Raw genomic sequence first — 27,479 nt, forward strand, 5'->3', positions numbered from 1 at the left:
CGAAGGGGGAGCAAATCCATCAAGCCAAGGCTCGTTCTGTAGACCATACGAGGATTAGTGCGGACCGGGCCATCAATGCCGGCAAAACACAACGGGACGGCATGTCACGACTCGTGACGAACGTCGGGCATCTTCCGACGATGCGTCCAATGATTCCCATCGTTCTTTCACCGTGTAGGACAAGAAACGCAATGGTGGGGATATTGTAGTCTTAAAGAAGATTAGTATCGGTGTTCGGTTAGAAAAACCGACATGTTGCCAAGAGCGTGGAGATGTCGTGTGGGGAAAGCAACCACAGTTGTCGGACATGGGCCCGAAGTCCGATGTATACACGGTAGTTGCCCTGGAGGAGTCCCGATGACGCAGATGTGGTAGATGTGCGTAGAAACATTCAAATAGAGCTTCAAGACTTGGTATATTCCGCTGATTTGAACTCATCTTTAATTGTGTTTTTTTCAGACCGCTTAACCAGCAATCATGCCTCAGAAAGAGTTTTGTCCTAAGAGCTATCAGGAGACTTCAACAGGAGCTCAGAGCTCCGCCGCTGTACACCTCCGTTCGGGTTCAGACAAGAGGCAATTTGACTTCTCATTCGAGCCAATCCGTGAAAATCTATTCAGAGTCACCTTTTCTTCCGAGGATCATCCTCTCCCCCCTTTTCCGAGTGTGACCAAGCCAGTGACCAGCTTGGAAGACGTCCATGTTTCTACAGAACATGGCTCTCAACAAAAGACCATCGAAGTTGGTGATATCACAGCCTCTGTTGAGTGGGCCAACACTCCAGTGGTCTCGCTCTCGTGGAAGGGCACCGAAAAGCCTTTGTACAGAGATCTTCCCTTGCGGTCTTATGTAGCCGACGCATCTGGAATTGCGCACTACACTGAACATGACCGAAATGACCTCCATGTTGGACTAGGGGAGAAGAGAGCCCCTATGGATCTCAGTGGTCGGCATTTCCAACTCTCAGCCACGGACAGTTTTGGATACGATGTGTATAATACCGACCCCCTATACAAGCACATCCCTCTTTTGATTAAGGCATCTCCTGCGGGATGTGTTGCCATCTTCTCGACCACACACGGCAGAGGAACGTGGTCCGTTGGCTCGGAGGTTGACGGCCTTTGGGGCCATTTCAAAGTCTACCGTCAAGACTACGGTGGCCTCGAACAATATCTCATTGTCGGAAAGACACTCAAGGACGTCGTGAGGTCGTATGCAGAGCTTGTCGGCCACCCGATCCTCGTCCCCAGATGGGCCTACGGATACATCTCCGGAGGATACAAGTATACCATGATGGATGAGCCACCCGCACACCAAGCGCTCATGGATTTCGCCGACAAATTGAAAGAGCATGAAATTCCCTGTTCGGCGCATCAAATGAGCTCCGGCTACTCAATTGCCGAAGTCGAACCCAAAGTTCGCAATGTCTTCACTTGGAACAAGTACCGGTTCCCCAATCCGGAAGAGTGGATTGCCAAGTATCATTCACGAGGAATTCGACTCATTACCAACATCAAGCCATTTTTGCTTGGCTCCCACCCAGACTTCCAGAAGCTTATTGATGGAAATGGATTCTTTAAGAACCCCGAGACCAATGAGCCGGGGTATATGAGATTGTGGAGTGCTGGCGGAGCAACTGGGGGTGACGGATGCCATATCGATTTCACTTCAGCCGTCGCATTCAAGTGGTGGTACAATGGAGTCCAGAGTCTGAAGCGCGCCGGCATAGATGGAATGTGGAATGACAACAACGAATACACGCTTCCAGATGACGATTGGCAGCTTGCTGTCGATGAACCAACTGTTTCCGACGGTGCCAAGACGGGGGTTAAGGCCACTGTTGGTGACTGGGGACGTGCAATGCACACAGAGCTCATGGGCAAAGCCTCTCATGACGCCCTGCTCGATCTTGAGCCCAACCAGAGACCTTTCGTTCTGACTCGGAGTGCTACGGCTGGTACGATGCGCTACGCAGCTAGCACGTGGAGTGGAGACAACGTTACCAGCTGGGAAAGCATGAAAGGTGCAAATGCATTGTCCCTCAATGCAGGTATCTCGCTTTTGCAGTGTTGTGGACACGATATTGGAGGTTTCGAAGGACCTCAACCGTCACCAGAGCTGCTCCTCAGATGGATCCAACTGGGTATCCACTCCCCTCGATTTGCCATTAACTGCTTCAAGACGTCGCCCGAAAACAACTCCGTTGGAGAGGTCATTGAACCTTGGATGTACCCCGAGATCACACCTCTCGTCCGGGACACCATCAAGCGTCGCTATGAGATCCTTCCTTACATTTACTCTCTAGGTTTGGAGAGCCACTTGACCGCCTCTCCACCCCAGCGCTGGGTGGGCTGGGGCTACGAGTCTGATCCTGAGGTCTGGACTAAGGCACTTAAGTCCGGGGACGAGCAGTTCTGGTTTGGTGACACTATTATGGTTGGTGGCGTCTACCAACCAGGCGTGAGCGTCGCCAAGTTGTATCTTCCCCGGAAGGCCAATGACCAGTTTGATTTTGGATATGTGAACATGAACGAGCCTTATACCTATTTCGCTTCCGGGCAATGGGTTGAGGTTCCATCCGAGTGGCAGAAGAGTATCCCCCTCTTGGCCCGGATTGGTGGTGCAATCCCAGTTGGAAAGTCTGTACACACCCGAGTGCCTGGTGATGAAACTCCGGCGTCCGTGGCCGTTGAGGAGCTCGATGATTACAGAGGTGTTGAGATCTTCCCGCCTCGTGGCAGCTCGCATGGCCAAGCTTTCAGCACCACTTGGTTTGAAGATGACGGAATCTCGCTGAAGCCAAGCATCTCACAGTACACCGTTAGCTACAGCTCGACGGAGGAGAAGGTAACAGTTGGTTTCACTCGGGATCAGAAATCTGGATTCGTTCCGGCCTGGAAGGAATTGGACATCATCCTCCATAACGGCGATGAGAGACGGGTTGTTTCTGATATCGGAAAGCCGGTGGAGTACAAGGGAAGAGACTCCCGCGGACGTGTGGTGTATACTCTGAAGAACTAAGAAACAGGAGGTTTTGCTGCTGGCTTGGTAAATCCCACCGTGTGTTTCAATTGCATGTCGAGGGGCGGAGTTCCCCAGTGGAAGAACTGTATCATGATTGCTTGCGGCGTTTAAGAAGTCAATAGAGAATATAGATTTGCATCTTCATATTATATACTTTACGAAGTCCCAATAGAGTGTGTTGTGTATGTACAAACTTCCACAGTCTGTAGAAGAGTAGAGCAAGGAAGGTGGATGGCAGTACCCTGTCTGTCGGGTTCTAGTTAGTCCCATTGTTCAATGGTCTGCGTACAACACCTTGTTCTGGATACCTCAGTATTCGATCCTCAGAATCACCCTCTCACCGCCGCCATCTAAGAACCAAGGGATTAGAATGACATGTCGCTATGAACTTTCCGCTTCTGAGATCGTTGCGTTCCAGGATACCCTGTGATCAATGTCGGTTTCTGTGATCCGATGTAGACGGCATTTCTGCGCTCTCCACACGTCATTCCAAGGCTATATAACTATCCATACATGTTTCCCTTAGCTAGATAATGAACGGTCAGCTTTAGTATGGCTGGTATGTATAAGTGAAGACTGTATATTCCTCTCGGATTCAGTGTCCTGATCGAACCAAGTGGTGTCAATGCACAAGGCTTGGTGAGGTTGGTGATTTCGGAGGCTAACATGTGGTGCATAGAGATTTGTTGTAATATAGTGTGTGTAGAGCGTCGAATTGATAATGACTCGTAGGGGCCAGTTCACGACACTGCCTGGTCCATAGGGAAGTGCCTTGGAAAGACGCTCTGTTTCACCTTCCGGAGAAACAGTAGTTGAGGAATTGCCATTCTACCAATTATTTGGTTAAAGGAGGGTCATGAGGGTGGTATTTGGGCTTTGGAAAGCGTTGGATAAGTGAAGAAGGACATAGCCACACAAGGAAACCTGATTCTGAAGTACGGGATACATGACAGTGAGTCTTTCTATGATGATCTGATCGATATCGTAGGATCACCCAAGACGGGTTTGCGAGTAGGGGACACGAGGACCACAAGATACGGTAGGAACGCACGCTATGCACACTTTCACACCAGCTTAAGATCCCTTACCAAGTATTCCCAATCACCCATCCCTAGTGTAACACCTCCATCTATACCATCTTCATGATATTTGAAGCTTCGGTAAGCAATACCGATTCTCTCATACTCTTCCTCTCTTGCCTCCGCTCGCCGCACTATGAGCCATGATTCGTCAGTACAAATGTGGCTTTTTGTTCGGGAGTTGAACTGTCCTAGTCGGATATACCCCCATGACGGAGCGTTGAAGGTAGAAGACCCGGTTTCGGAATCTGCTGATGCCGTTCCCCAAACTTCCTGCTGGGCCATAGTATCCAAACATAATTTTGTGAAATAGGACGCAGGACCATCGTAAACTCTTGCTCTAATGTTTAACCACCCGCCAATAATGATAGTGAATGGATCGTTAACGTTTCCTAGAGTTACCATTTTACTGTCCACGTAACGGAGATCATGGTCCTCTTCAAAATCCCTCAATGGATACTGGAATTCATGGTCAGATGAAGCCCAGGTCCAGGTCGGCCTGCGTCGAGAATTAGAACTGTTGAACAGTTCAGAAGGATATGCTGATCCATGCTTAGGAGTTTCAAGCCAACCTAACCCGAAACCCAGGTGATTCGTCCATAGACCAGCAATATAAGGTACGCCTGTTCGTTCGTGCAGAGATCTCGCAATTCCAGCTATGGCGATAAGTCGATCTTTCATCAGAGTGAACTGCCTACTAGAGTATCCGGATCCAATGAGCCAGTCGTACCAAATATGCTTTATCTTACCAGGAGAGATCTCTCGATGCATAGCCAAGGACAGAGTATCATGGGGTGTGAGAAAAGGGAGACGATCCTCCATCTCATATACTTCTCGGCATTCCCAAACCAGTTGGGAGTTTGTGAAATGAATCGTCCTCGGTGATAAGATTCTTTCCTGAAATACCCATCCACGCTGGCTCAGAGAACAGCCAATCAAGGGTGCAGGTTCTCTCAGAGGATCATCTTCGCTTAACTTTGGCACCCAAAGGAACAAGGTCGATGTCTCGCCATTTGCGGCTAGGAGTTTGTTTGTGATTTCGATTAGAGTCCCTCCACCCAGACCATCTTGCCTTGTCCCAGTACCGCGATAGCATCCTCCGGTACTATCCTCGCTAGCACTCGCTGCGATTGTGAGGTATGACCTGTCGTATATATGGCCCATTTTGACTGATTCCTGAGCCCAGTCGGCTTGTGAGTCTTGGATGATGCATAGTGCATCAATCCACAAATACCGAATGCCAAGTCGGCGGGTAATGCTAATAGCATCCCAAAAGTTTGCCGGTAGATCATCAAGCTTAATCTTTTCCATGCGACTGAGGAGATTATATCTTGTTGTGATGGCATTGATACCGAGCCTTTTGCCCCAACAATGACTCAGTGTCATGTATTCGGGGCAGACTGGCAGGTTTTCCACTAGCCTGACATTGTGTTCGCATTCAATGCCATGGTCGTGGTCGCTGCAGAATGCTCGAACATCAACCAAGCGACGAGGTGCTCCAGAATCTACTATATCATTTGGTGCTACCGATTCAACCTCATCATTCACTGCTGCTTTTCTGAAGATAGCATGACGCCGCGATTTGAACATGCTTGTGGAACAGTGGTGGTTCATCAAGCACTCTTGCAAGCAATGTTTGATGAAGTTGAACGAGTCCTCCGACCAGGTTCCAGGCAACTGAGAAGTGATTGCCGGGACACCAAACCTCTCAGCAGGATCACCTGGAGACGTTAGCTGGGCTGATGAGCAACTACTTGCCCAAGCCTCTCCCCTACCTTTCTTCGTCATTACAAAAATAGGTTTCTCTCTGATGCCCGCACTTCTCGATAACGCAGGCGGAAGACCAGGAAGTATGGGCTTCGCCAGTTTTAGCCTATTTGTTTCTCTAGATGACTCGAGGAGAATGCAAAGCTGGCACCATTTTGTCGTTGCAGTGTGCACATATCCCAAAACCAGGTGCTCAATATTGATTGTTCGACATTGTTTACATAGATTCCTTGGTTCCCCCCGAGAATTCGCATTTGGACTTGCTCTTTGCATCCTCTTGTGCATAACCAAAGGCTGTGCTATAACTTGGTTAGGCTGTAATATACGGATTTTGTTCTGCTTGTATGCCGCACAGTCCGTACAGTATCAAGCACCTGGCAATGTTCAAGATGCGCTTTTTGACTTTACGGACAGGAAGCCATTGATCGCCATGTACCAAAGAAAGCGGGTAGTGATATATGTAATTATTCATGTTTGTTGACGTGGCTCGTCTGTATTGGCGGTTTGCAGGATTGCCGTATTTACACAGGGGCTAACGCGGCTTTTTCAGCCCCAAAGCCCATGTCAGTATCGACTTGTTCAGTTTACTTGGTACCGTATTATCGTGTGGGGAATGGCCTGCATATTGTTACCATTTCCGTGGCAGTTGTTTGTATACCAAGCAACCCGTGTCTTCATGGGAATGAATTCATTTGCTTTAATCTATTTCATTTTATCATTATCTAGCCCTAATACCTTTATCACGGAAATGCGGGGGATAAACGAATCGTCATATGTGGGGTTTATGACTCCTTCCGATCCTCTGATCGGCTATATTTTCTACCGGGCATATCTCTACATCAACCTCTACCCTCGCAAACACTAAACCAAACATACTACGAAAAGCTACAATCCTATCCGAAGGACCTCACCTGCCATCACAATCACCGCAAAAATGTCGCAACCCAAACTCGCAATCCTAGACGACTATCAGAACATCTCCCCACCCCACTTCGCCCACCTTGAATCCCGCATCTCAATCTCCTATTTCCCGGAAACGCTCGATCCCCGCGATGAACGCCAACGTGCGCTCCTGATCGAGCGCCTCCAGCCCTTTGATGTGATTCTTGCCATGCGCGAACGTACTCCGTTCTCCAAGGAAACGCTCGCCGCGCTCCCGAACTTGAAACTTCTCCTGACCACGGGCACTCGCAATCTCGCCCTGGACGTGCAATACTGTGCTTCGCGCGGAATTCCCGTCGCTGGAACATCGAGCCGATCAGGAGGGGTCCATTCTACGGTGCAACATACCTGGGCTTTGATTCTAGGGTTGGCGCGTCATGTTGCGCGGGATGATGCAGCAATTAAGCGGGGAGAATGGCAGGGGTCGCTTGGAATGACGCTTGCGGGGAAGACATTGGGATTACTGGGACTGGGCAAGTTAGGCTCGCAGGTTGGGCGGATAGCGGTTGTGGCTTTTGATATGAAGGTGATTGCGTGGTCTACGAATCTGACGCAGGAAAAGGCGGACGAACAGGCTGCGGCACAGGGGCTGCCGGCGGGTAGTTTTCAAGCTGTTCGGGACAAGGCTGAGTTTTTCCGCAGCGCGGATGTGGTGAGTCTTCATAGTGTACTGTCGGAGCGGAGTCGGGGCATCGTCGGTGCTGCGGAATTTGGGGTGATGAAGCCGACGGCGATCCTGGTGAATACGTCGCGGGGTCCGTTGGTGGAGGAGAAGGCGCTGTTGGAGACGTTGAATGCGGGACGCATCCGTGGGGCGGCCCTGGATGTTTTCGAACCCGAGCCTCTGCCCAAGGATAGCCCCTGGCGGACCACGGCGTGGGGTCAAGACGGACGGAGTGAGGTGGTGTTGTCACCGCATATGGGATATGGGGATGAACAGATTCACGGGTGGTATGATGAGGTGGCTCGTAACGTCGAGAGGTGGTTGAATGGAGAGGAATTGAACACACGGATGAATTGAGAGGGGGGAATCAACATTTTGTCGCGGAAGATCCAGGATGGTATGTGGGACAATTGAAGAGGCTAAGAGGCCAAGTTGCATACGATGTACATAAGTGTGATGCATGTGATCCGGAGGAGTACCCTTTTTGGTTAAGGTGTGCTTCACCGAGACCCAATCTGTCCTTAGAGGTATTTTTTCTGCTGTGCAAATGAAGCTTAATTAAAAGACTCGTTCCGTCGTATTCTGGGTTTCAACTTTCATGTGGATTTCGTCATAGTGGGGGGATCCCCGTGGACCAAGAGAATCGAAAACTGTTTTCTGTACCTCGGGTCCTGTGTCAGTGCAAAACCGTCAGATCCTCGTTCGAGAGAACTGAGTAAGGCATACAGGGTTGGAGGTTTCATATGGAAGAAGTCATGATTCATACAAGTCCAGTCATATGATCTAGAGACAAGTGAGCAAACATAAAGTCAATGGAGAGTCGCTGATGTGATTACATAAGGCCGCCTCGGGTCAGCCGAGGCACCGCCGGAACTGTAATCGAACTATCAATCAATAATCAGTCCATCGGAAACGCCAGCTACCCCCAACCCTAATCTTACTTCAACTCATTTAACCCGCACATCGGCATTTAGGCTCGACACGTAGCCTCCCAAGCCATGCCATTCATAGATTAGGTATGACTGACGCCTAAGACATGGCCCCACTCACCTCCATTCCATGCCTCCGCGGGCAGGATCCTCGGGACAAGGGATGGGAGTCACGGCTGGATGCGGAAATCTATAAAGACGATGTAGGATCTCGAGGGTATCCTACTCCCCCCGCCCCCACTACTACGTCTCTAACTGCCATCCCTCACTCCCTTCTTCGTCTACGCCTTGGATTAAAAGCTTCCGCCCACTGAAAGCACTCAACAATCCCTCTCATCCTTCTCAATTACACCATATCTATATACAAAAACATCCAAGATGTCTCCAATCGCTGTACAACCTTCAACGGCCACCGCATCCACCACTACCACAACCATCCTCCCTACCTCCATTGTGACACCCCCGACTCACCCTGACATACTCCGAGTCGACCGTGGCGCAAAGGCCTTCTCCTCCAGCGCCGTGTCCCTCGTCTCACTGCCCGCCGGCTCCCTCTTCGCCAAGATCACCACAGCCACTCCCTCCAAGAAAGCATACACTTCGGTACAGACCGGTGCCAACAGCCACATCGAACTGAACTCCGATCTCGTCTACTGCAACCACTCATGCAACCCATCGCTGAACTTCGACATGGGCAAGATGGAGGTCCGAGTCGTCGATGATCGTGACCTGAAGGTGGGCGACCAGCTCACGTTTTTCTACCCCAGCAGTGAGTGGGACATGGACCAGCCATTCCAGTGCAACTGTGGAGCTGGCGAGGGTGTATGCAAGGGGTTGATCGATGGGGCAAAGAAGATGGACCGGAAGGATCTGGAGGCATACTGGCTAAACGACCACATCAAGGAGTTGTTGCAGCAGAGGGACTCTTCGTGATCTAAAATTATATACGATGAAATAAAGGAGCAGACTGGGGTGGACGTTGTGTACTTACGGATATTAGATACCAGACGATAGACATAAATCTCAAATCTCTAGACGAAAACTTCCAGGTGGAAGATTATTCCGGATATCGTATGGAAAATAGTATACAATGTCGTTAATCATTTCATTGACTCATGAGTGCGGTGGCTTTAATCTCATCCATCCTCTGCTGCAAAGCAGCCACCTTATTCCGCATTGAATTGACCTTCTCAGCCAGTGAGGTATGCTCCAGCTCCGCGTGTAATTTCCTCACCTCCTCCTGAGCCCTAAAGAACTCCTCGTATTCTTCCCTTTCCAGACATACACCATACCCTTCACAATAACAGACCCGCTCATCCGGACAAACTTCAGCTTGCCCCGTAAAGATCCACTGCCATAAGTACTCCCACACCCGTCCAGACAGATTGTCGTCCAACTCCGTCTCGATCAACCACCTCCGGTACGCCACATAGTTCATCAGCGGCACCCGCCGAATCACCTCCGCACTGACCGCAAACTGACTGCAACACGGCTGCGCCAGCACAGCCGGCATACTCTCCTCCGGAAATAGCGTCTTCCAAGACTCTCCGATGGCCCCTGCTTCGGGCACTTCCGGGTTATACTGCCCGCCCGCAGGGGCGGGTCGAATTTGAGCCGAACAGCCGGGGTCGTGTTGACATCGCAAGTTCGTGTATCCTCTTTTGTAAACATAGTCGTTCCGCAGACGACGAACCATCAGCGCCGAATCCATGTTCATGAGATCGTTGTTGTGCCAGGAGATTTGGTCCGCATGCATGAAGACCGTCACGTCGCGAAGCTGAAAGTAATGATCGATGATATATGTCAGATACACCATGACCTCGTGGCCCTTGTTCATCGGCACGGTGAACGGAGTATCAGTCGTGTTCGGCGCGTCAACCGTGTACACCGCGCTGTATAACCGATCATCTTCGTTCAGGAGCATATCGACCCAGGTCGTGTCCGCATCTTTCGTCTTAGCCACGACCAGCGTACGCTCATTCGTTTTTTCCGCAGGTCTCGGCACCGTCACAAGACGGTAGATATTCCCGCCGCGCCGATGCGCAAAGAAAAAGAGATAAAGAGAACCGAAGATCAGTGCGGAGGTCGCCGCGCTGACGACCCAAGCTTGTGTCCGACGCATTCGAAACATCCACATAGTGGGCAGCACTCGGTGGGTTTTATTATCCCCTCGTCGTCCGGTTGACGTAGTGTTTACTTCCTGTCATTTTTTTTCTTTCAGCCTCTTTGCGCGGGTCGTCGCGAGGCCGGCAGCTAATAAGGGATTTGCGTCAACGACTGAGTATTAGGGCGTTGGTTGCGATCGGCACATAGCCTCGTTTGCTGAGAAGTGCCATGGCTGTCGATCGGCAACTCCTTAGTTTTGGGAGTTGGGAGCCATGAGAAATGTTGTTGGCTCGGGTTTGGGAATGTGGAGATCTTCATAAGTCGCTTGCCCCGGTGCATACGTAAACTCCTTGCTTTAGTGCTGGGGTCGGAAATATCTGACTGTGTGCTGAGGGGTCCATGGGGCTGATGGGCTCCTTTAGGGCCTTGTCTTACTCAGAATAAACCTATCATCTATGGATTATATTGATGGGTTCATGCGCAGGCAACAGTGTGGCTAAGAATATACATAAGCGATGAGTGTCATCTCACGAAGCATATAACACATTTAAGGGTAAGTTCTTATCAATCCCGGATCTAATCATATCATATCGTATCACATCGATTACCGTAACCCACATTAAGTTGAAATCTCCGCCCCTGTGATCAAGTCCATGATCGGAATTCGTCGCTTCGCACTTGCATCTTGGCCAGCGTTCCATCTCCCCATTCTCTTCTTCCCCTCCACATACTCCACAGCCCTCCTCTCCAGCATTCCCCAATCAAGTAGCGAAGAAACCCCATCGGACTTCCGAAGCCTTTCCACAGCATCTACCACCCACGAGCGACAATCGAAAGCCAACGCTTTCTCCTTATCAGGATCCTCAACCTGGTAGAAGGGCGTTTCACCAAACACCCTCTCCGCATTCTCCAGGGAGGAAACTTTCCCGATCACAACACAAACCAGCAACCGCGGTTCCAGATTAATATCCTCTACTATCACTCGCTCAAAGCGCCAGGGCTGAGAGATCCGGTTGTTGATATTCTCAATCGTGTTCTTGACATGGTATTTAGTTGCCGGGAGAGGGTTCGTGCTCTGCGCTGCTGTGACCTTGGGGGCGATTAGTAGAGCGTAGTGATAGCTTTCGGGGTGCTTGGGTCGTGCGTAGAGGGCTAGTAGAAGGCGTGGTTTGTTTCGCCGAGATTTCATAGCGCATTTACTTTCTAGATTCTCAGAGGATCTAATATGAATAGGATGTAGTCTGGTGTTGAAGCTGTTGGCTTAGACTTGCCGCTGCCCAGCTGACGCGGCATTTGTTTTGGTGGTTTGTTCCTGGTCCCTGTGCTACCGTCCCCTACTATTCCATGTTGGCACCTCACCATGCCTAGTTTAGACGCATCTCATACTCTTGATTGTATCCCGACATAATATAGTGCTCGTTGTATACGCCCTTGATCCATTTGATAAGTCCACCGTCCTAGGATCACTACCGGGGACATGTGTCCAACGATCCGGGGGAATTCTGGGTCCAGTACGCGTACAACACCATACTCCTACACTACAGGATAGGGGATAGAAGTTTAATGTCTCCTGCTAAGTCCTGACCCTGGAAGTAACTGAAGTACCCCTGAAACTAGACCGACACAGGAGATCAGCTTACGTCAAGCCTGGCCCACTGACACATGATTTGCGAATCAAAAGCAATCTTAAATATGCTTAACGCTTACTTCGCACTCTATCCCGAATCACCAATCCGCCATTCCAAATGACATCTATATATCTATAACCAACCATCTATCAAACCAAGCCATATAAATCACACTTCATACACAGAAATCCACCCATGACTTGTGCAATCTAACTATCCAGCCAAAAAAAAAAAAGAAAAAAGAAAAAAAACCTTTTAAACCCCAACTCACTCCTGCGCCTTCACCCAAGCGTCTCCCCCAGAAACAACCGTACTGATCACCATCGTCACGCTAATCATCAGATCACTAATCTGCATCCAGCCGACGAACACCCCCGGAATCAGGAGATCGCATCCGTCGGCCACGATGCGCTTCATGAGGGCAGTTCTCTGGGCCTTGGCTTGAGAATCGTCGGTATTGGGTGCCGTCTTCTCGGCATTCTTGTTCTCTTTCTTTTTCTCATTGTTGCTGGTCTTATTACTAGCAGGTGAAGATGAAGTAAATAGTAAACCGCAAACAGCACCAAAGACGGATAATGCAAGAGAATAGAACCAGAATTTGAAGGCTTCGACCAGGACAGGCGTATTCCAGGCGACGGGGTGGACGCCCAACGCATGGAGCTGTTTATCTTATTAACATGTCCATCTATCTCATTGGGGTCTCGAGAAGGAACCCATGCTCAAAAAGAAAGAGGGGGAAACTCACAATAGTCAAGTCCTCCAGCACAAGATACAGCCCCAAACAACTCCACCTCCCAATTTCAACCAAGGTCATAAACAACCCCAGACTCTGCGCCCCGCCAAGCAGCCCATACACCTGGCTAAAGCAATCGATGAACGCGAAGAAGCGGAAAAACCGTCTCGCTGTTCATGTGTTCAATTATTGATTAACATCTCATTTTTCGATTTACTTATTTGTAGAGGTGCGCGGAACTTACTCAGCGCGATTTGCGATATGGCAGTCTCCCATTGCGCGGTTGTGGTTGACCCCGGGGGAATATTGAGCTGTATTACGATTTGGGCGAAGGATTGAATGAGACGGCAGGTCTTCTCGAGGCCTGTGACTGTGTGGATGAAGTTGGAAAATTGGCGGACGAGGTTTGGTTTGGGCTTTTGGGTGAGCGGTTTGACTGCCATTTTCTTTTTCTTTTTCTTTTCTTCTTTATCACTTGTTGGATATGTTGTGGAGGTACATAAACTATGTATCGGTACGTGAGACGCGGGTAGTTTGGGTTAGTTATATGAGTCTCGGACCGGGGTTGACATTGTATCTTATAGGTGATAAGATGAGGATAGCTGTTCTTATTGGTAATTACGGCCGCGCTTCCGAGCCGTTGCCGAGCGGCATTATCACCATACGGGTAAATTGGCGCGATTGACACATCCTTTGCAATGAACATATTTGGATGGAGTATGATGAAAAAAAACTGTGGGGCTTTTATTGGTACTCTTTGCTGGCTGGTCAATTTAAGCTCCATTTCTATTGTTCCACGGATAAATATCCTCTTTCATGGGTTAGCACTTACGGAGTGGATACCTTGCTTTGACAGTGTACTAGAATGATTTTTTCTTGATTTGTTGCGTGAATATATCGAGGTTCTGGACAATGTAAAATATTACCAAGTTTACTAATAACCAAACACCATAACTATAGCAGGCAATTGTATCTTTCTATATACACAGTAGTTCCACTATATTCTCTATCAATTATAGCACTATATATTTGGAGTATCGGCTACTCCGGTTCCAAAAGTCTTTACCGATTTAATAATTTAATCGTACAGTACTTTATCGCTCTTAAACCGTTGCATTTATAGACTTAAGGATTATCACCGCTATCTTCAGATACCATAGCCCCTAAATTAGGCATTATAACCACTGATTTTAGGTAGCGCAATCCCCAAGCGTAGATACTACTAGTATTAATACTCCTCCTCCTTCCCCACCTCTTCATATTATAATAAGATCCTCAGTTTAGCTAAAAGCTTCGAACCAATGAATTAGTACTAAATATCTTAGTACAATGATTAGTACCAAATAATATATGGTTAATTTCGCGAGACGCACTGTGAGATGTACTGTTACGTGAAAGAGGAGTGGTTTCTTTAAGACTGAGACTGCAAATGCCGCTTTCTCTCTCTAGGCCTCTCGGTCATCTCGTAGGCGAAGGTAAGCCAGGCTACCTGTCAAGCGTGACAGAGATCGAAACATATTGGTATACAAATGTTTAAAAGAAAGCCGATAAATAGATCCTGCCAACTGTGATACTATAAACTCCGCTCATTGCCATCAGTCAATTGGTTAACCTGGGAGAAACGTTCTCTGATCTCGGGGGCCTCCAAGTTCATTTTATACTTGGATGAGATGCTTTCGTGGGACTGAGGAAGGAAAAAAGTTCAACTCCCCACTCGGATGTATGCAATCATCCCCCCTTGGACAACTACACTGCCTTTCTGAAAACGCGGTCGTGTCGTGCAATATCGCGAGAGCCAGACGTTGCTTTGCCAGAGGCTCTACCCGAGGCCCTCGAAGGGGGCTGGTTCTCTTAGAAGTTATGCCGCCGACATCCTCGTCGTAGTGCCACCAGCTCCTCCTTCTCGTCAGAGTCAAAAGTAAAGTCCGGTTCTTTGTAGACATTCTGGGGGGAACAAATCGTATCCTAGATATAAAAAGTAAGCAGAGATCAGTCATAAAGAATATCAATTTTCTTACTGGGGGTTCCTGTAAATGTAATGGGGACAAGTTCCGGGATTGTCCAGAACCCGTTGATAGCTCCAGGGTCAAGCGAATTGCTCCCAGCGTCCTCAGAGCCTTAGCGAATCGAACGTTCAGGCCCTGAGCCCACAGTCAAGTTGTTCCTCAGATCGAGGCATTTCTTGTCTGTTCTTCATCAGCGGCGATATATAGAGGCCAGTTCTCTATGGTAGTGGTGGTGGTGTTTCGCCTATCCTCACATTGGATGAATGGACCTCGCTCGAGTTACCACACAGGTACTCCTTAAAAAACACCTTCAGTCTATAAGACGACATGCGGGGATGCCGATCTTTTCCCCACTGACATACTTGTGTATTAGGAATGTTAGTGGTTATTCTGGATTATTAGATTCCCAGTAGGTATTGTCTGGGTATGTAGCTTCCAAGCCTTGTTTCACTGAGAGTATTTGATAGAAAGCCCCAAAAAGAAGCGAGAAAAGCCAGGGAGAATAGTAGGGTCACTTTATGATACGAACTGTGCCTGCTACAGGGTGTAAGACTATGACACGTTATATAGCATCCGCCATAACAACTCAATTGGGTAAGGAGAGAAGGGGTGAAGTACATGATGGTCAGTCAATATGGGATGTTGCATTCTAGTGCATCGTATCGAATGAGATGAATGGATATGTTTGAACCACGGATAGTTTACTAAAGGCCTAAATATAACTACTGATCATTCCATACACGATAGTCATCAATTTGTACCTCTACAAAGAAACCAACGTTGTATTGGGCGCACAGACGAGCTATAAATAGCATTATGCACATGTGATTGGCCAAATGTACCCTCAACCCCAGATAAATAGACGCGCCCCATCAATGGAACCATTTGGTACATCCACAGTTCCATCGAAGTATGCACTCGCTACCATTCGTGGTCTTTTGCAACGTAAAGTATCTATCATGATGCCCTCCAAATCCAAGTCCCCATACAAGTTCTCCTACACAGATGCCATTCAAGGCAAAGAACTGTACAATTACTTCGGCAATCGGGTCCTTGAGTCAAGGGCATCAGGTGGCCGGATAGTCGCAGTCAAAGTCAAGCCAAAAAGAGGTTTCGTACGATCCGAGGCCGACATGATGCATTATGCCTCGCAGCAGCCTGGAATCTTAGCACCACAAGTTCTAGGCTGCTACGATGTCGATCCCGAGATTACGGTAACCGTGTCAGATCTCGTCGAGGGGCAGTCACTCGACAACATCTGGCATACCATGACCAAGGCCGAACAAAAGTCCATAAAGCAACAGCTCAAGGAGCAAGTACGTCTCTTCCGGCAGTGCACACAGCCGTACATTGGTCGTATAAAGCGACAGAAGACAAAAAACTTCTACGACCGCATCCACTTGCACTACATGGGGCCTTTTGAGTCCGAAGAGGAGTTCGATAGTTGGTGTCTTGAGCGGGTGAAATCACCCACTGCGAAGAAGATATGGGCACGGCTTCTGCCTGGGATGCGTGGAACGGGAGAACAGAAGTTTGTGCTGACACATGGAGACCTAGCTGCGCGGAACATCATGGTGAAAGATGGCAAAATCACTGGAATTGTGGATTGGGAGTGTAGTGGGTTTTTTCCGGAGTATATGGAGTATGCACTTGCGGCTGTGGTTCGTGATGGTCACGAGGGTTGGTGGAAGCCTCATCTGAAGGAAATCTTAGAGCCTTGTGGGTTCAAGAGGGCGAGGTTTACAGCTGCGATCAAGTGGAGGGGTTGGTGATCTTCGACTGGCGCTGGTACGCCCAGGTTCTTTTTCTCTTGTTTTTCTAGCCTCGATCACGCATGCCTAAAGTTACCCTTTTTGGTTTGCTTTTTTATGATATTTATATCCTCTGACGTTTTCTGCATATACCTCCTCATCTCTATGATCGTATCCCTTCCATTTACCTCATGTTATACCCATCCGAACATGTATCTTAGATAGTACGCTTCGGTATCGCCCTAATCTACTGAACATTTAATTATGTCCTGTGTATCAAGTAGCTACCATTAGATATGGAAACTACGTTACACAAGAGTAAAACATACGCCCAGCATGAAATCTCCACCTACTTTATTCACAGCTTATATCCCTTTCTCCATGCATTTTGGGATTTCTCTTCTACATCTCCCGTTCAATTTGCCAATTCTACTGTTCAACCTAGGAGAAACACATATTTTATGGAGTGCTATATATACAAGGACAAGTGCTGATCCTATAAAGATGAATAACATCAAGGAAATTCCTTTATTTCAAGCCTGACGTGTCAATAACCACGGGAGAAAATCCTCATCCGGAATTGATGCATCTCTCACCGCCACAAGGCTACACAATTGAATATCTACTTGGCCCAGTTCTAGACATACCACAAGATTCATCAAGCTGCGGAAATAGCATCTACCAGCCCGTACGGTACCCCAAAGTTGTCCAATAATCGAAAGCAGTATTTATTGGCTCAACATAGTTATCAATGAGGATCAAACAATCACAATACAACCAAACGGAACAAGTAACATTCTCGAAGTGATGAAGCACAGACATAAAAGCACAATTAGACACAATACTGAAAGAAACGTCAATGATGAACACCATCCATCCACACGCTGAATAATTTTTAAGAAAATGAGACAGGCTGACTAAATCGCAACTCATGTTGTAGCTTTCGATATCCGAAATCCCAATCAGTCAAACTCAGCTCTGACCTGTTTATGCAGGATCTGTCTCTGTCCAGGGCTTTTCCGTCAAAATATCCTATGGGTCTGGTTCCGTCGCTAGGTCCTGATTCCAGGTTTCAGTCGGTGACACCGGATTGGGCATCCATTGAAGAGGTTAGATGTACAGTGGTGAGGTATGCGAGAGGGTCCAAAAGGAAGAGTAGGAGGTATAGAAAAGGAGCGCGGAACGGGAAGGCGTCAAGCTTATTATGAATATTCTTGGAATTCCCAGTCTCAATGCTCAATTCCAAAACGAAGAACCGGAGTATCAGAGAAAGGAGATGGAAACACTAGCAGAGCGGCTTAAAGACCAAGACCACGATAAAAGTAGCGCAGGTGAGACAACATCAGAACCAAGAACACCAGAGCAGGAAAAATTCCGAGATAAAACACGAGAATGGACCGACGCTTATGCAGAAGCTTCTGCGGTCTTTTCCTCTGCTTTCTCTCCGGTAGGTTTCTCCTCTGTTGTCTTCTCCTCAGAACCCTTTGTGTCTGTGGCCTTTTCAGCGGCTGGTTCGTCGGTCTTGGGGGCCGTCTTGTCGGATTCCTCCTTTACTGCATCAGGGGCCTCGGTCTTCTCCTTAGCATCCGCATCGGTCATTTCCTCGTCCTTGGTTTCGGACTTGGTTGGCTTGGGCTCATCCTCCTTTTCGCCTTCCGTTTCTCCACGAGCAGGGGTATCCACGCTATCTTCCTTGTGGATACCGTTGGCCTTGGGCTTCCTCTCTGAAGGGCCTGGAGTGGTATCTGCATCGAGCACAGTTTTCCACTTGGACAAGAGATCCACAGCACGGCGACGGAACTGGAATTCCTCATCACGAGGAATGGAGCTAAGCTTGACAATCATCTTCAAAACCTTGTTGATCTTCGTCGAACGGATGATGGAAACCTCCAGGTCTTGATAATTTTCCAACTTAGTGAAGTAGGTTGACATCGATGTCATCTCTTCCTCCTGGGGAGGTTGGTCACGGGAAATGAAGCCCTTCTGAAGCTTATGGCGAACGAAAAGGACTGTCTCTCGTTAGTTTTCCCTTTTGCAAACGACCAGTTGGCTTCCGGGGCAATCATACTCTCTTTCTCCTTCTTGGCCTTAGCCTCCTCGGGATTGACCTGCTTCTCTGGCTCCTTAGGCGCCGCGGGAGTACTCTCCTCACCCTCATCACTGGCAGCAGCCTTGCTGGACTTCTTGCTGCTGGCAGTCTGCTTGGCCTTGCTCGAAGCAGGAGCCTTCTTCTCACTGGCAGGAGTCTTCGGGGTCGTCAGCTTGAGCTTGGTTCCGGTCTTGGGAGTCTTAGCAGGCTAAAGAAAGATCATGCACAGTTAGTATTCGAGCAGTTTTCTCCAGGCCGGCTTGTTTCCTCACCTTCTCCTCCGCGTCGGCTTCAGCATCCTTCTTCCTCTTCTTGGAGCTCTTAGGCTTCTTGGCTTCCTCGTCTGCATCTTCCATGTCAATATCTTCGTCATCGACAATCTCCATGCTCTTCCGCTTGTTCTTCTTAGCGTCCTTTTCAGCCTTAGCAGCTGCCTTTGCGGCCGCCTGGGCCTCCCGCTCTTCTTCTTCCTGTTCGATGGCGCGCTGGTGATCGGCCAACAAGCTCTTGAAGTGTTGAAGGTCGTGGCCATCAGCAGCCACGGAATATGCGGCCAAAAGCAATTTCGACTTGCCCTTCTCTGACACTTCCTTGCAGGCGGCGGGTTCGAGCGGGGTCAAATCCGTGTTAGGAATCCAGGCACTGTGATTGTCATGAGCTGACACATCCCCGAGAAAGGTGAAGCGAGGAGCATATTACTTACAATTCATTCGTTTCGAGGAACATCACGGGGAAGGTCCTCTCGTGAGCACGCTTGCCACCTTCGGCATAATCTTCCCTATAGCTGCCATCGGAGCGCTGAGCGGTCACCGGGCGTGTACCCAGAAGAGTCTGAGGAAGTATCTCCTCGTCGCAGATGATAGATGGCCAGGGTGGGTAGCTGCGAAGGCGCGCTAGATAGTACTCGCCTGGCTTCGCGTTCAGGTTCGTCATGCGAGCCTGCGACTTTTTCCGGTTCAATTTGGATTTATGTTCGGGCACGGCGCCAGTTGATTTGCGCTTTGTGCTTCCGGATTTCTTAGCCGACGCAGGGGTTCCGTTAGCCTCCGGGGCAGGGGCAGCCTCTGACTCTGCAGGTGCAGCACTCTCTTCAGGTTTCTTCGCGTCAGTAGACTCGGACGCGCCAGGCTTCTCAGCGGACTTTTCATCTGACTCCTTCTTTTCTTCGGTGGCAGTTGCATCTCCTAAAACCAATCAAGTAACACGAGTTAGCGCACGAGCTCGGCAACACACTTTGTCTAGGAGATCAGAGCAAAGGAGGGAGAAGGAAAAGAGAACATTTGGGCGCCACTTACCCGATGGCTTCTCTTCCGATCCATTGGCCGTCTCCTCCTTCTCCTTGGTTGCCTCTGGCGCGGACTCCTTGGGTTCAGCAGGGGCGCGCTCGACCGACTCAGCGGCGTCGGGGGCAGGTGCCGAGGCAGTAGGGGTATCCTCAGCCATGATGCGCGACAAAGCTCAATAAAAAGTAGATCAAAAACAGCTCCACCTGAGGTTCGCGGGAATCAAAAGTTTGCAATGGAAGAGGTGGTGGATAGGTCGAGGTGGATGTGGGTGAGGGAAGAAGTGGTGGAGAAGGTCGCGACGGAGGGCGGGAAGTTGATTGACAACGCGTGCACTTCCTTTTGCCGGGAAAAAAAGCGCTGCCAGACCGCAAATGACGCAACGCTCACCAGCAACCACAACAAATGGGAATTTCCACAACTCGCGACAGCTGTTTGTCACTGAGCCTCACAGGTAGTCAGGTAGCCAAATATACTACCGCTGAGGATGCAAGTTTATCCACGTGAGACTGCGTGATCTCACTACGCGACGCGACCCCAGTCGTTCAACAAGCTTTCGCAGTTATTCGCAAGAGCTTGCCCTGTAGACTCAAGGTCACACAACTAGCGATAAAGCTGTGATAAAGATAATAGTAGTAACAGTGGAAGAGATAAATAACGCGTAGAATGGATGGCAATCAGTGATTCAGCTGGTGCCAAACGCGAGGAAGCTGCACAGCCAGTAGTGGTCGAAAAAGAGACAGCAAAGAGACCTGCCACCTGAGTGTCAAAGAATCTCAATCTTTGTCACGGTGGTAGGATGAGATAGACGCGTTGCGCAGATCTATGCTTTGTGAAAGTGGTGGTTGATGCAGAAAAGCCAAGGCATCCGAAGCAAGGCAATTAGTCTGATGAGACAGCAATAGTCTGTCACGCGAAAGGAACCTGGTAAGTATTTTTAGTATAGGATACAATCAAATATTAACCTGATTAGAGGGGATGGGCAATGAGTGAATGAACGAACGAATGGCCGACTGACCTTGTGCCACAATAACAAAGGTCAACAGTAACACCTGAATTGAAGGATGTCAACTACTACCTTGTATAGCGAAATTCAAAACCCCACATTACTTGATGGCGACAAGCGGAGGGGTGGGAAATGATAAGTGTTTGGAAGATTGTTCTGGTGCAGTGAAAGAGGAGGTAAAGTGAGGTCTCCCGATAGTCGTCATCCACTCCATCTCTGCTATTACTACTATATCCATGTGCCACCCAGTCCAAACTGTAGTCTCTTGCTTTCCCCAGTGTACGCCGTAATTTATTATTCCATGAGGACGCAAGAAGAAATAAAATAAAATAAAATAAAAACAGAAAGAGAAAGGGAAATTTATTAAACCAGTACAAGGCCTCAACTCCTAAAGCTCTAATGTATAGAGGCCGTATTGTACAGTTAAATCCGTGTCGATAGCAACAATCCACAGCTTAATATGGAAACAGATCCTTCTAGGCAGATACAACGTACTCATTTGCTCAAGGCATAAATCCTCTTATTCTTTTAGTCCTTTTTTTATCTCTAAGTAGTTATTAATGGTACGCTGATGTGCGACTCTAATGTTCTATATCAGTGTCAATATACCAGTTGAAACACCCGACCGTCCCAGTCCCAAATGCATATGAAACAAAAGTACAGATAAATGTATACATGAATATGTATGAATGAGATATGCGCCCATCCCTGAGGGCAAATGAAACAAAAAACACAAAACCCGTATAAAGCCACCGGTATTTATGAAAACGCCAAGTTGATTGAATTCCAATCGACATCAAAAGTGCGCGTAGCTGCCTCGGGGCAGACCTGGTCTGACCGCGGCCTGGCAGCTTGTCTCTCACTAAAATTGGATGAACACTGATGAGGGGTATATACCACCATTCACGGCGATGGATTGTAACCTTCTTCCACAGCCACCACAGCCAAGACAGCAATATCATCCACTTTCCCGCCACGGTACCAGTCGCCGGGGTAATATCGTTGGGCTTCTTTGGCAAAGGGTCCGTCGCGGCGCATATCCACGCTGGCCAATTTGGCTTCACCGGCAATGGTGGCGGCGAGGAGGGATGGAAGGCTGTATAGGTGGCTCTTGCTTGTGGAGCGCTGCTGTTGGGAAGTTTGGGTGGATGATGATGGGATGAGGGAGGCAAGGCCCTCAGGACCAGTAAGTTGATCGAGATCGGTAGAGGGTTTGATTCCAACGTCGGGTGTGGCGGTCCAGGCGCCTGTGAGTACCATCCGACTGGTTATGAGCTTAAGGATGTCCTGGTTATTGAGGTTGTCGAAGACGCCGTCTGTTGCAAGGAGGAGCACGTCGCCATGCTGCATGTGGAGGTTGGTGACGGCCGCGTCGCGCGGAAAGTCTTCGAGGAAGGCACCACCGAAAATAGATGCTTGCTTGCGCATCCGCGGTGGAATGATGCTAAGCTGGTAGGGCGTATTGAAGCCGTGGGTTTGCGGGATCGAGTAGTGATGTACGGCAGCAAGACGGAGAAGGACTGAGCCTGAATCACCTAAATTTGCCAGTTCGACCCGTCCGTCGTCCAAGCCGATACCCACCGAGGCGGTGCAACCGCCAGCGCGAATCGATTCATCGGCAACAACTTGATCGTAGCCGGCCTGGAGGAGGCTCTTTGCACGCAATTGTTCCGCCGGGGCGTTCCAATCAAGGGCGGATTCCGCCATATATCCACACAGCGCGTGTGAGAAGTCCGCAGGATCGACTCGAGACTCCGCCCAGCCTCCTACCCCGTCTGCGACGGCAAAGGCGACCGCTCCGTTATCGTGTTGGCCGACTCTGCTCACGAAGAATGCATCCTCTCCACTATCAGGCCTCCGTTGGCGCCGGATGGCCGGACTCTTCACATCTGTGGCCACCCCAATGGCATGGTGACGCTGGGGATCAAAGTCGGACGTGTTCTTTGCGGGGTGGAAACGACGGCCTTTGCCGGAGGATGAAGCGGCAATGCGGTATGAGATGCGCGGGGGGTTCGAGTCAAGCGACCGTGTCGAATGGAAGGATCGTCGGGGTGGAGGAAAGGAGGATGATATCGGAGAGGATCGGGACCATGGCGTGCTGGTCGAGAACGAGGCCAAGAGCCTACCTCTCGTGACGGGTTGTAGCCTACTGCAGGTTGGACTGCAGGCTCTACGGAGAAAAACCAGAGGGGTCATCGGCAGTGACCAGATCGTCGCCGAAGGGCACTAAGTAACGCAATTCAAACCCTCGCGAAAGAGCGATAGGGAATTTTGCTTTGACCCGTCTGTTAGGAACATGCAACAGAATGTCCCCTCGCACAGGGCCTGTCGTGCCGTGAAAGAGAGTGAGCAGACCCTCCCGCTGAGCCAAGTATTGAATCTAGAGACAACGGTCGGTATATATACAGCGGAAGGACGAAATTCGCGGTCGTGTTTGATATCTCCCGAGGGGGTTTGAACACTGGGATTCGGCACCATTTTTCAAATTACAAATAATGGATTGCCGACCGCCTGTCGTCATCAATCGACCGCCTCCATTCTTTAAGTGGAGTGACCAGTGCCAACGTTGGGATACGGTCGTTTGATTGTGATTTGAGTGCCTCGCGACTGGATATCTCCGTGGTTAGCCGACTGAAGCCTCTGAATTGCCCACGTGTTGGAGTAAAAAGAATAAAACGAGAGGATTGACAATACCGATTGGGTCTGTCTAGACCATAAGGTGATACTCGGGCCGATAAGCATAAATCGAGCGTTCATCAAGGACAGACATGGCAATAGTGCCGTATAGAGAATTTCTGTAGCTTGAAGCAACATGTAATCGAGTACGTTAGAAAAAAGAAGGCTGCGGTGTTGTGACATTGTGGTGGTGTGTCTGTTCACTCTCGCCGTTCATTTTCTCATCTTGCCGCTTCCTTTCGCGTCACCTTCAAAATTTCAAGAGAAAAAGGGAACTCCTCCGTCCGAACTTCCACTAACCCACACCGTTCCCTCAAACCTCCGACTCCCTTCAAACAACCCGCTGCTGTACCTTGTGGTACAAACCCACGCGAATCATTCCGTCCGACTTGTTGAAAAGGTGTTGGGCAGTCTGATCGACGCCCGTGGTCCTATTGCCCACGATGATGCACCCATCCAGACAGGCATATGTGGAGGAGGCGGCGGTAAGAGCTACCCTTTTGTTGTTCGAATCAATCGATCCTGAATCCCATAGACTTGGGGATGGTAACAGATGATCACAATGCATTTACAAGGCTTTTTCTCTTAAGATCACTGACATCCAATGGCTCGGCTCATAGGACACCGAAATGGGTATTGATCTGGCCAATCTGCGTAAGTACAACAACGACTCCCCTATCAAGTTAAGTATCGTATGTATCTTACTCGAACTTCACTAACTGATCTGTCTCATCTAGCTGTTGACCGCGATTATGAGATCCCCTCCGCTGCGGCGGGCATCCCGTCGGAGAGAGCATCCGCTATTCTATCCCAATTTGAACGCAAACGAAGAGCTGCTGCGATGGTGGTCCCGACCGACGATAGTCGAGTACGCGCGCGATTACGAGAGCTCGGAGAACCCATCACTCTGTTTGGCGAAGGCCCCGCGGACCGGAGAGACCGACTACGAGAGCTTTTAACCGACCGCGCCGAGCAACAGGATGCGGCGGCAGCAGAGGGAGATGTGGATATGGGAGAAGCGTCTGAAGAGGCTGAGGAGGAGGAAGCAGAGCAGCAGGAGGAGTTTTACACTGAGGGTTCCCAAGATCTGTTAGAAGCACGGAAAGCGATCGCGCGATTCTCCCTTCCGCGCGCAAAGCAGCGCGTGGCCCGACAGAGAGAAGAATCGACAATTCCACTCCGGACGCACATTAAGCACCGTAAAGCGGTTAAGGAGAAGCTACATGGGTTTGATCTTTACGGTTCGCAGATTGCGGGTGATCGTCCAGTCAGCATCTGTCGCTTTGCGCCGGATGGGCAGACCATCGCTACAGGTAACTGGGGCGGTGGGATTAAGCTGCTTACGGTGCCAAACCTGGAGGAAAAACGGTCATTCAAAGCACATACAGATCGGGTGGGTGGCCTGTCATGGTTCCCAGGTGCTACACTGTCGACGTCCAATGTTTCCGAGTCGACCGTCAACCTCGTTTCGGGAGGTGGCGAGGGAAATGTGTGTCTGTGGTCGCTTGATCAGGATCAACCGATAGCTACACTGTCAGGCCACAGTGGTCGGGTGTGTCGAACGGAATTCCATCCATCCGGGAGATATGTGGCGTCCGCGTCCTATGACACAACTTGGCGGTTATGGGATGTTGAGACGACCGCGGAACTGTTGCTCCAGGAAGGTCATTCTCGTGAAGTCTACACAGTATCATTCAACAATGATGGTTCTCTTCTGGCTAGTGGAGGACTCGACAGCATTGGACGTATTTGGGATCTTCGGACGGGTCGGACTGTGATGATTCTTGAAGGCCATATCCGTGAAATTTACGGTTGTGACTGGGGTGTGGATGGGTATCGTGTCCTGACCGGCTCAGGTGACGGCTGGGTAAAGTGCTGGGACTTGCGTCAAGTACGGAATACTGGTGGCATCGGTGCACATAAGAGTGTCGTGTCCGACCTTCGGTGGTATAAAGGAACAGAATCTGCCAGCTCCTACTTGCCGTCTACCGATGGGCAGAGTGGCCGGATGGATGTGGACGGCGATCAATCCTCACAGTCGACACCTGTACAACCCAGGAAGTCGGGCACTTTCTTTGTGAGCAGTGGATTTGATAAGAATGTCAACGTTTTTAGTGCGGACGACTGGTCATTGGTGAAGAGCCTGAGTGGCCATTCAGGCAATGTGCTGAGTACTGATATCAGCGATGATGCGCAGTGGATCGCTAGTTGTGGCCACGACCGCACAGTGAAGCTTTGGGGCATCGATGGGTAGGATAGCTGAATATGCAGCAATATAATAACGGGGTCAGTTTGCCCAATCTATGACCCTGCAGTACAGGTCACTACTTCAGAATCTAGGTAGTCCATTGCTCCATAGATATGGGAGCATTACTTGTCCGGGCGCAGCCTTTTGGGATTTTTCCGCGGTCATACAAGCATGGGCAATCTCGAGAATCACGAACCAATGCAATTCATGGAACTTCTTACATTTAGTCACCAACAGCCGTACACTGAGAAATCCAATGAATATCAAAAGTAAGCTCTCGGACTATGACGTAAATTGCCGGAACTCTCTCCGTTTTCTCCGAGGCCAGAACCCCATGCTGACTAACCGGCCCTATATTAGGTTTGCCCGATAAGCATCAATTCTCCAACTCAATCCGAGTATTCTCTCCTCGTGTAATCTACAACCATTACTCGTACAGTCTACACATATTGTCTTTTCAGACCAACTTGGAACCTGAATCGGGCAAATCAGAAGAAGATGGCTGCATCCCTTCGCCCTCAGAGACTGCTCCCGCGGCTCTCCTTTACAACCTCCCGAGCAACATCAGGAAGCCGGCCTTCGTTCCCCGAGCAAACACCAGGGGCATGCCTCCTTTGCCAGTTCAGGCCGCAAAGTACCGTTCGCGTACCACGTGAATATCATATTCAGCAACCCCGTCGCTTCGCTTCCACATCTCCCTCCAATGCTACCACGACTGATAACAACGGCACGGTCCAAAACATCCCCGACATCACGAACCACTACACTATCTTCCCCAAGACCCTCCCAGCAGGTCCACCGCCTAGCTCACCCTTTCACATATCTGTCAGCGACCTGCGACGCGAGTTTCTTCAGCTCCAGGGTACAATCCACCCGGACAAGTACCCGCCGGGCCCATCGAAACAACAGGCCGAGGCCCTCTCAGCCCGCATCAACGAAGCCTACCGCACGCTGTCTGATCCGCTCGCGCGCGCACAGTACCTCCTCCGCGAGATGCATGACATCGACGTCACAGCCGAGGACGGCGCCGCACACCATGCGCTCGACCCGGAGACACTGATGGAAGTAATGGAGGTGCAGGAGACGATCGAAGAAGTGGGCGCCGAACCCGGCGCCGAGTCCACGATCGCCGAGCTGAAGAAACAAAATGAGGCCCGTGTAGTAGACTGTGTGGAGAAGCTAGCGAACGCCTTCGATACGGGCGATCTGGAGTCCGCAAGACAGGAATGCGTGCGCCTGCGCTTCTGGTATAATATTGCTCAGGGTCTGAAGGAGTGGGAGCCCGGTCTCACCGAGATCAGACTGGTGCACTAGATCTCTTCTCGTCTTTTGGGCTGCCAACCTTTTGGATTGGATCCATATATGGCCATGGCCTGTCATGTCTAAACTACTGTGTACGATACAATGCTGTCGACGTAAATACCCTCATGCCATAGAAGTGTGCTGTGTTTCCATGTTGAATTGTTGAAAGCACAGCCGGATATTATGAGAACTCTCCTCTCAAGCTCAGTTTATCGAAACCTAGACCATCATGGTAATTCAGAGATA

General features: G+C 49.6%; 12 protein-coding genes across 12 annotated transcripts; 6 read left to right on the forward strand and 6 right to left on the reverse strand.

Annotated features, from left to right (window-relative positions):
* Positions 1-477: 477 nt before the first annotated feature.
* Positions 478-3,021, forward strand: ANOM_002615 (putative alpha-glucosidase; the record flags this gene model as incomplete). The annotated part of the gene is made up of 1 exon (XM_015547872.1): positions 478-3,021. One exon carries the CDS (start codon positions 478-480, stop codon positions 3,019-3,021), a length of 2,544 nt encoding a protein of 847 aa, XP_015409817.1.
* A 1,067-nt stretch (positions 3,022-4,088) lies between these two features.
* ANOM_002616 (HET domain-containing protein) lies at positions 4,089-5,693 on the reverse strand (the record flags this gene model as incomplete). The annotated part of the gene is made up of 1 exon (XM_015547873.1): positions 4,089-5,693. The coding sequence occupies one exon, from the start codon at positions 5,691-5,693 to the stop codon at positions 4,089-4,091; it is 1,605 nt and encodes a 534-aa protein (XP_015409818.1).
* A 1,111-nt stretch (positions 5,694-6,804) lies between these two features.
* ANOM_002617 (D-2-hydroxyacid dehydrogenase family protein) lies at positions 6,805-7,833 on the forward strand (the record flags this gene model as incomplete). The annotated part of the gene is made up of 1 exon (XM_015547874.1): positions 6,805-7,833. The coding sequence occupies one exon, from the start codon at positions 6,805-6,807 to the stop codon at positions 7,831-7,833; it is 1,029 nt and encodes a 342-aa protein (XP_015409819.1).
* A 950-nt stretch (positions 7,834-8,783) lies between these two features.
* Positions 8,784-9,338, forward strand: ANOM_002618 (uncharacterized protein; the record flags this gene model as incomplete). The annotated part of the gene is made up of 1 exon (XM_015547875.1): positions 8,784-9,338. The coding sequence occupies one exon, from the start codon at positions 8,784-8,786 to the stop codon at positions 9,336-9,338; it is 555 nt and encodes a 184-aa protein (XP_015409810.1).
* A 172-nt stretch (positions 9,339-9,510) lies between these two features.
* Positions 9,511-10,542, reverse strand: ANOM_002619 (DUF3431 domain-containing protein; the record flags this gene model as incomplete). Its single annotated transcript, XM_015547876.1, has 1 exon — positions 9,511-10,542. The coding sequence occupies one exon, from the start codon at positions 10,540-10,542 to the stop codon at positions 9,511-9,513; it is 1,032 nt and encodes a 343-aa protein (XP_015409811.1).
* A 588-nt stretch (positions 10,543-11,130) lies between these two features.
* ANOM_002620 (uncharacterized protein) lies at positions 11,131-11,700 on the reverse strand (the record flags this gene model as incomplete). The annotated part of the gene is made up of 1 exon (XM_015547877.1): positions 11,131-11,700. The coding sequence occupies one exon, from the start codon at positions 11,698-11,700 to the stop codon at positions 11,131-11,133; it is 570 nt and encodes a 189-aa protein (XP_015409853.1).
* Positions 11,701-12,406: 706 nt separating this feature from the next.
* On the reverse strand, positions 12,407-13,315 carry ANOM_002621 (PEX11 domain protein; the record flags this gene model as incomplete). The annotated part of the gene is made up of 3 exons (XM_015547878.1): positions 12,407-12,799; positions 12,885-13,042; positions 13,117-13,315. The coding sequence occupies 3 exons, from the start codon at positions 13,313-13,315 to the stop codon at positions 12,407-12,409; spliced, it is 750 nt and encodes a 249-aa protein (XP_015409852.1).
* A 2,438-nt stretch (positions 13,316-15,753) lies between these two features.
* ANOM_002622 (uncharacterized protein) lies at positions 15,754-16,650 on the forward strand (the record flags this gene model as incomplete). The annotated part of the gene is made up of 1 exon (XM_015547879.1): positions 15,754-16,650. The coding sequence occupies one exon, from the start codon at positions 15,754-15,756 to the stop codon at positions 16,648-16,650; it is 897 nt and encodes a 298-aa protein (XP_015409855.1).
* Positions 16,651-18,033: 1,383 nt separating this feature from the next.
* ANOM_002623 (PWWP domain protein) lies at positions 18,034-20,455 on the reverse strand (the record flags this gene model as incomplete). The annotated part of the gene is made up of 5 exons (XM_015547880.1): positions 18,034-18,638; positions 18,698-18,926; positions 18,991-19,360; positions 19,422-19,902; positions 20,014-20,455. Coding segments are annotated over 5 exons (1,845 nt in total), but the record flags the coding sequence as incomplete, so codon positions are not given.
* A 1,455-nt stretch (positions 20,456-21,910) lies between these two features.
* On the reverse strand, positions 21,911-23,203 carry ppmA (type 2C protein phosphatase PTC7; the record flags this gene model as incomplete). Its single annotated transcript, XM_015547881.1, has 1 exon — positions 21,911-23,203. One exon carries the CDS (start codon positions 23,201-23,203, stop codon positions 21,911-21,913), a length of 1,293 nt encoding a protein of 430 aa, XP_015409850.1.
* Positions 23,204-24,006: 803 nt separating this feature from the next.
* ANOM_002625 (putative pre-mRNA splicing factor) lies at positions 24,007-25,937 on the forward strand (the record flags this gene model as incomplete). The annotated part of the gene is made up of 3 exons (XM_015547882.1): positions 24,007-24,168; positions 24,304-24,337; positions 24,421-25,937. Coding segments are annotated over 3 exons (1,602 nt in total), but the record flags the coding sequence as incomplete, so codon positions are not given.
* Positions 25,938-26,429: 492 nt separating this feature from the next.
* Positions 26,430-27,245, forward strand: ANOM_002626 (J-type chaperone JAC1; the record flags this gene model as incomplete). The annotated part of the gene is made up of 1 exon (XM_015547883.1): positions 26,430-27,245. One exon carries the CDS (start codon positions 26,430-26,432, stop codon positions 27,243-27,245), a length of 816 nt encoding a protein of 271 aa, XP_015409851.1.
* Positions 27,246-27,479: the final 234 nt, after the last annotated feature.

Source organism: Aspergillus nomiae (genome assembly GCF_001204775.2).
Source record: "Aspergillus nomiae NRRL 13137 chromosome Unknown contig00042, whole genome shotgun sequence".
NCBI lineage: Eukaryota > Fungi > Ascomycota > Eurotiomycetes > Eurotiales > Aspergillaceae > Aspergillus > Aspergillus nomiae.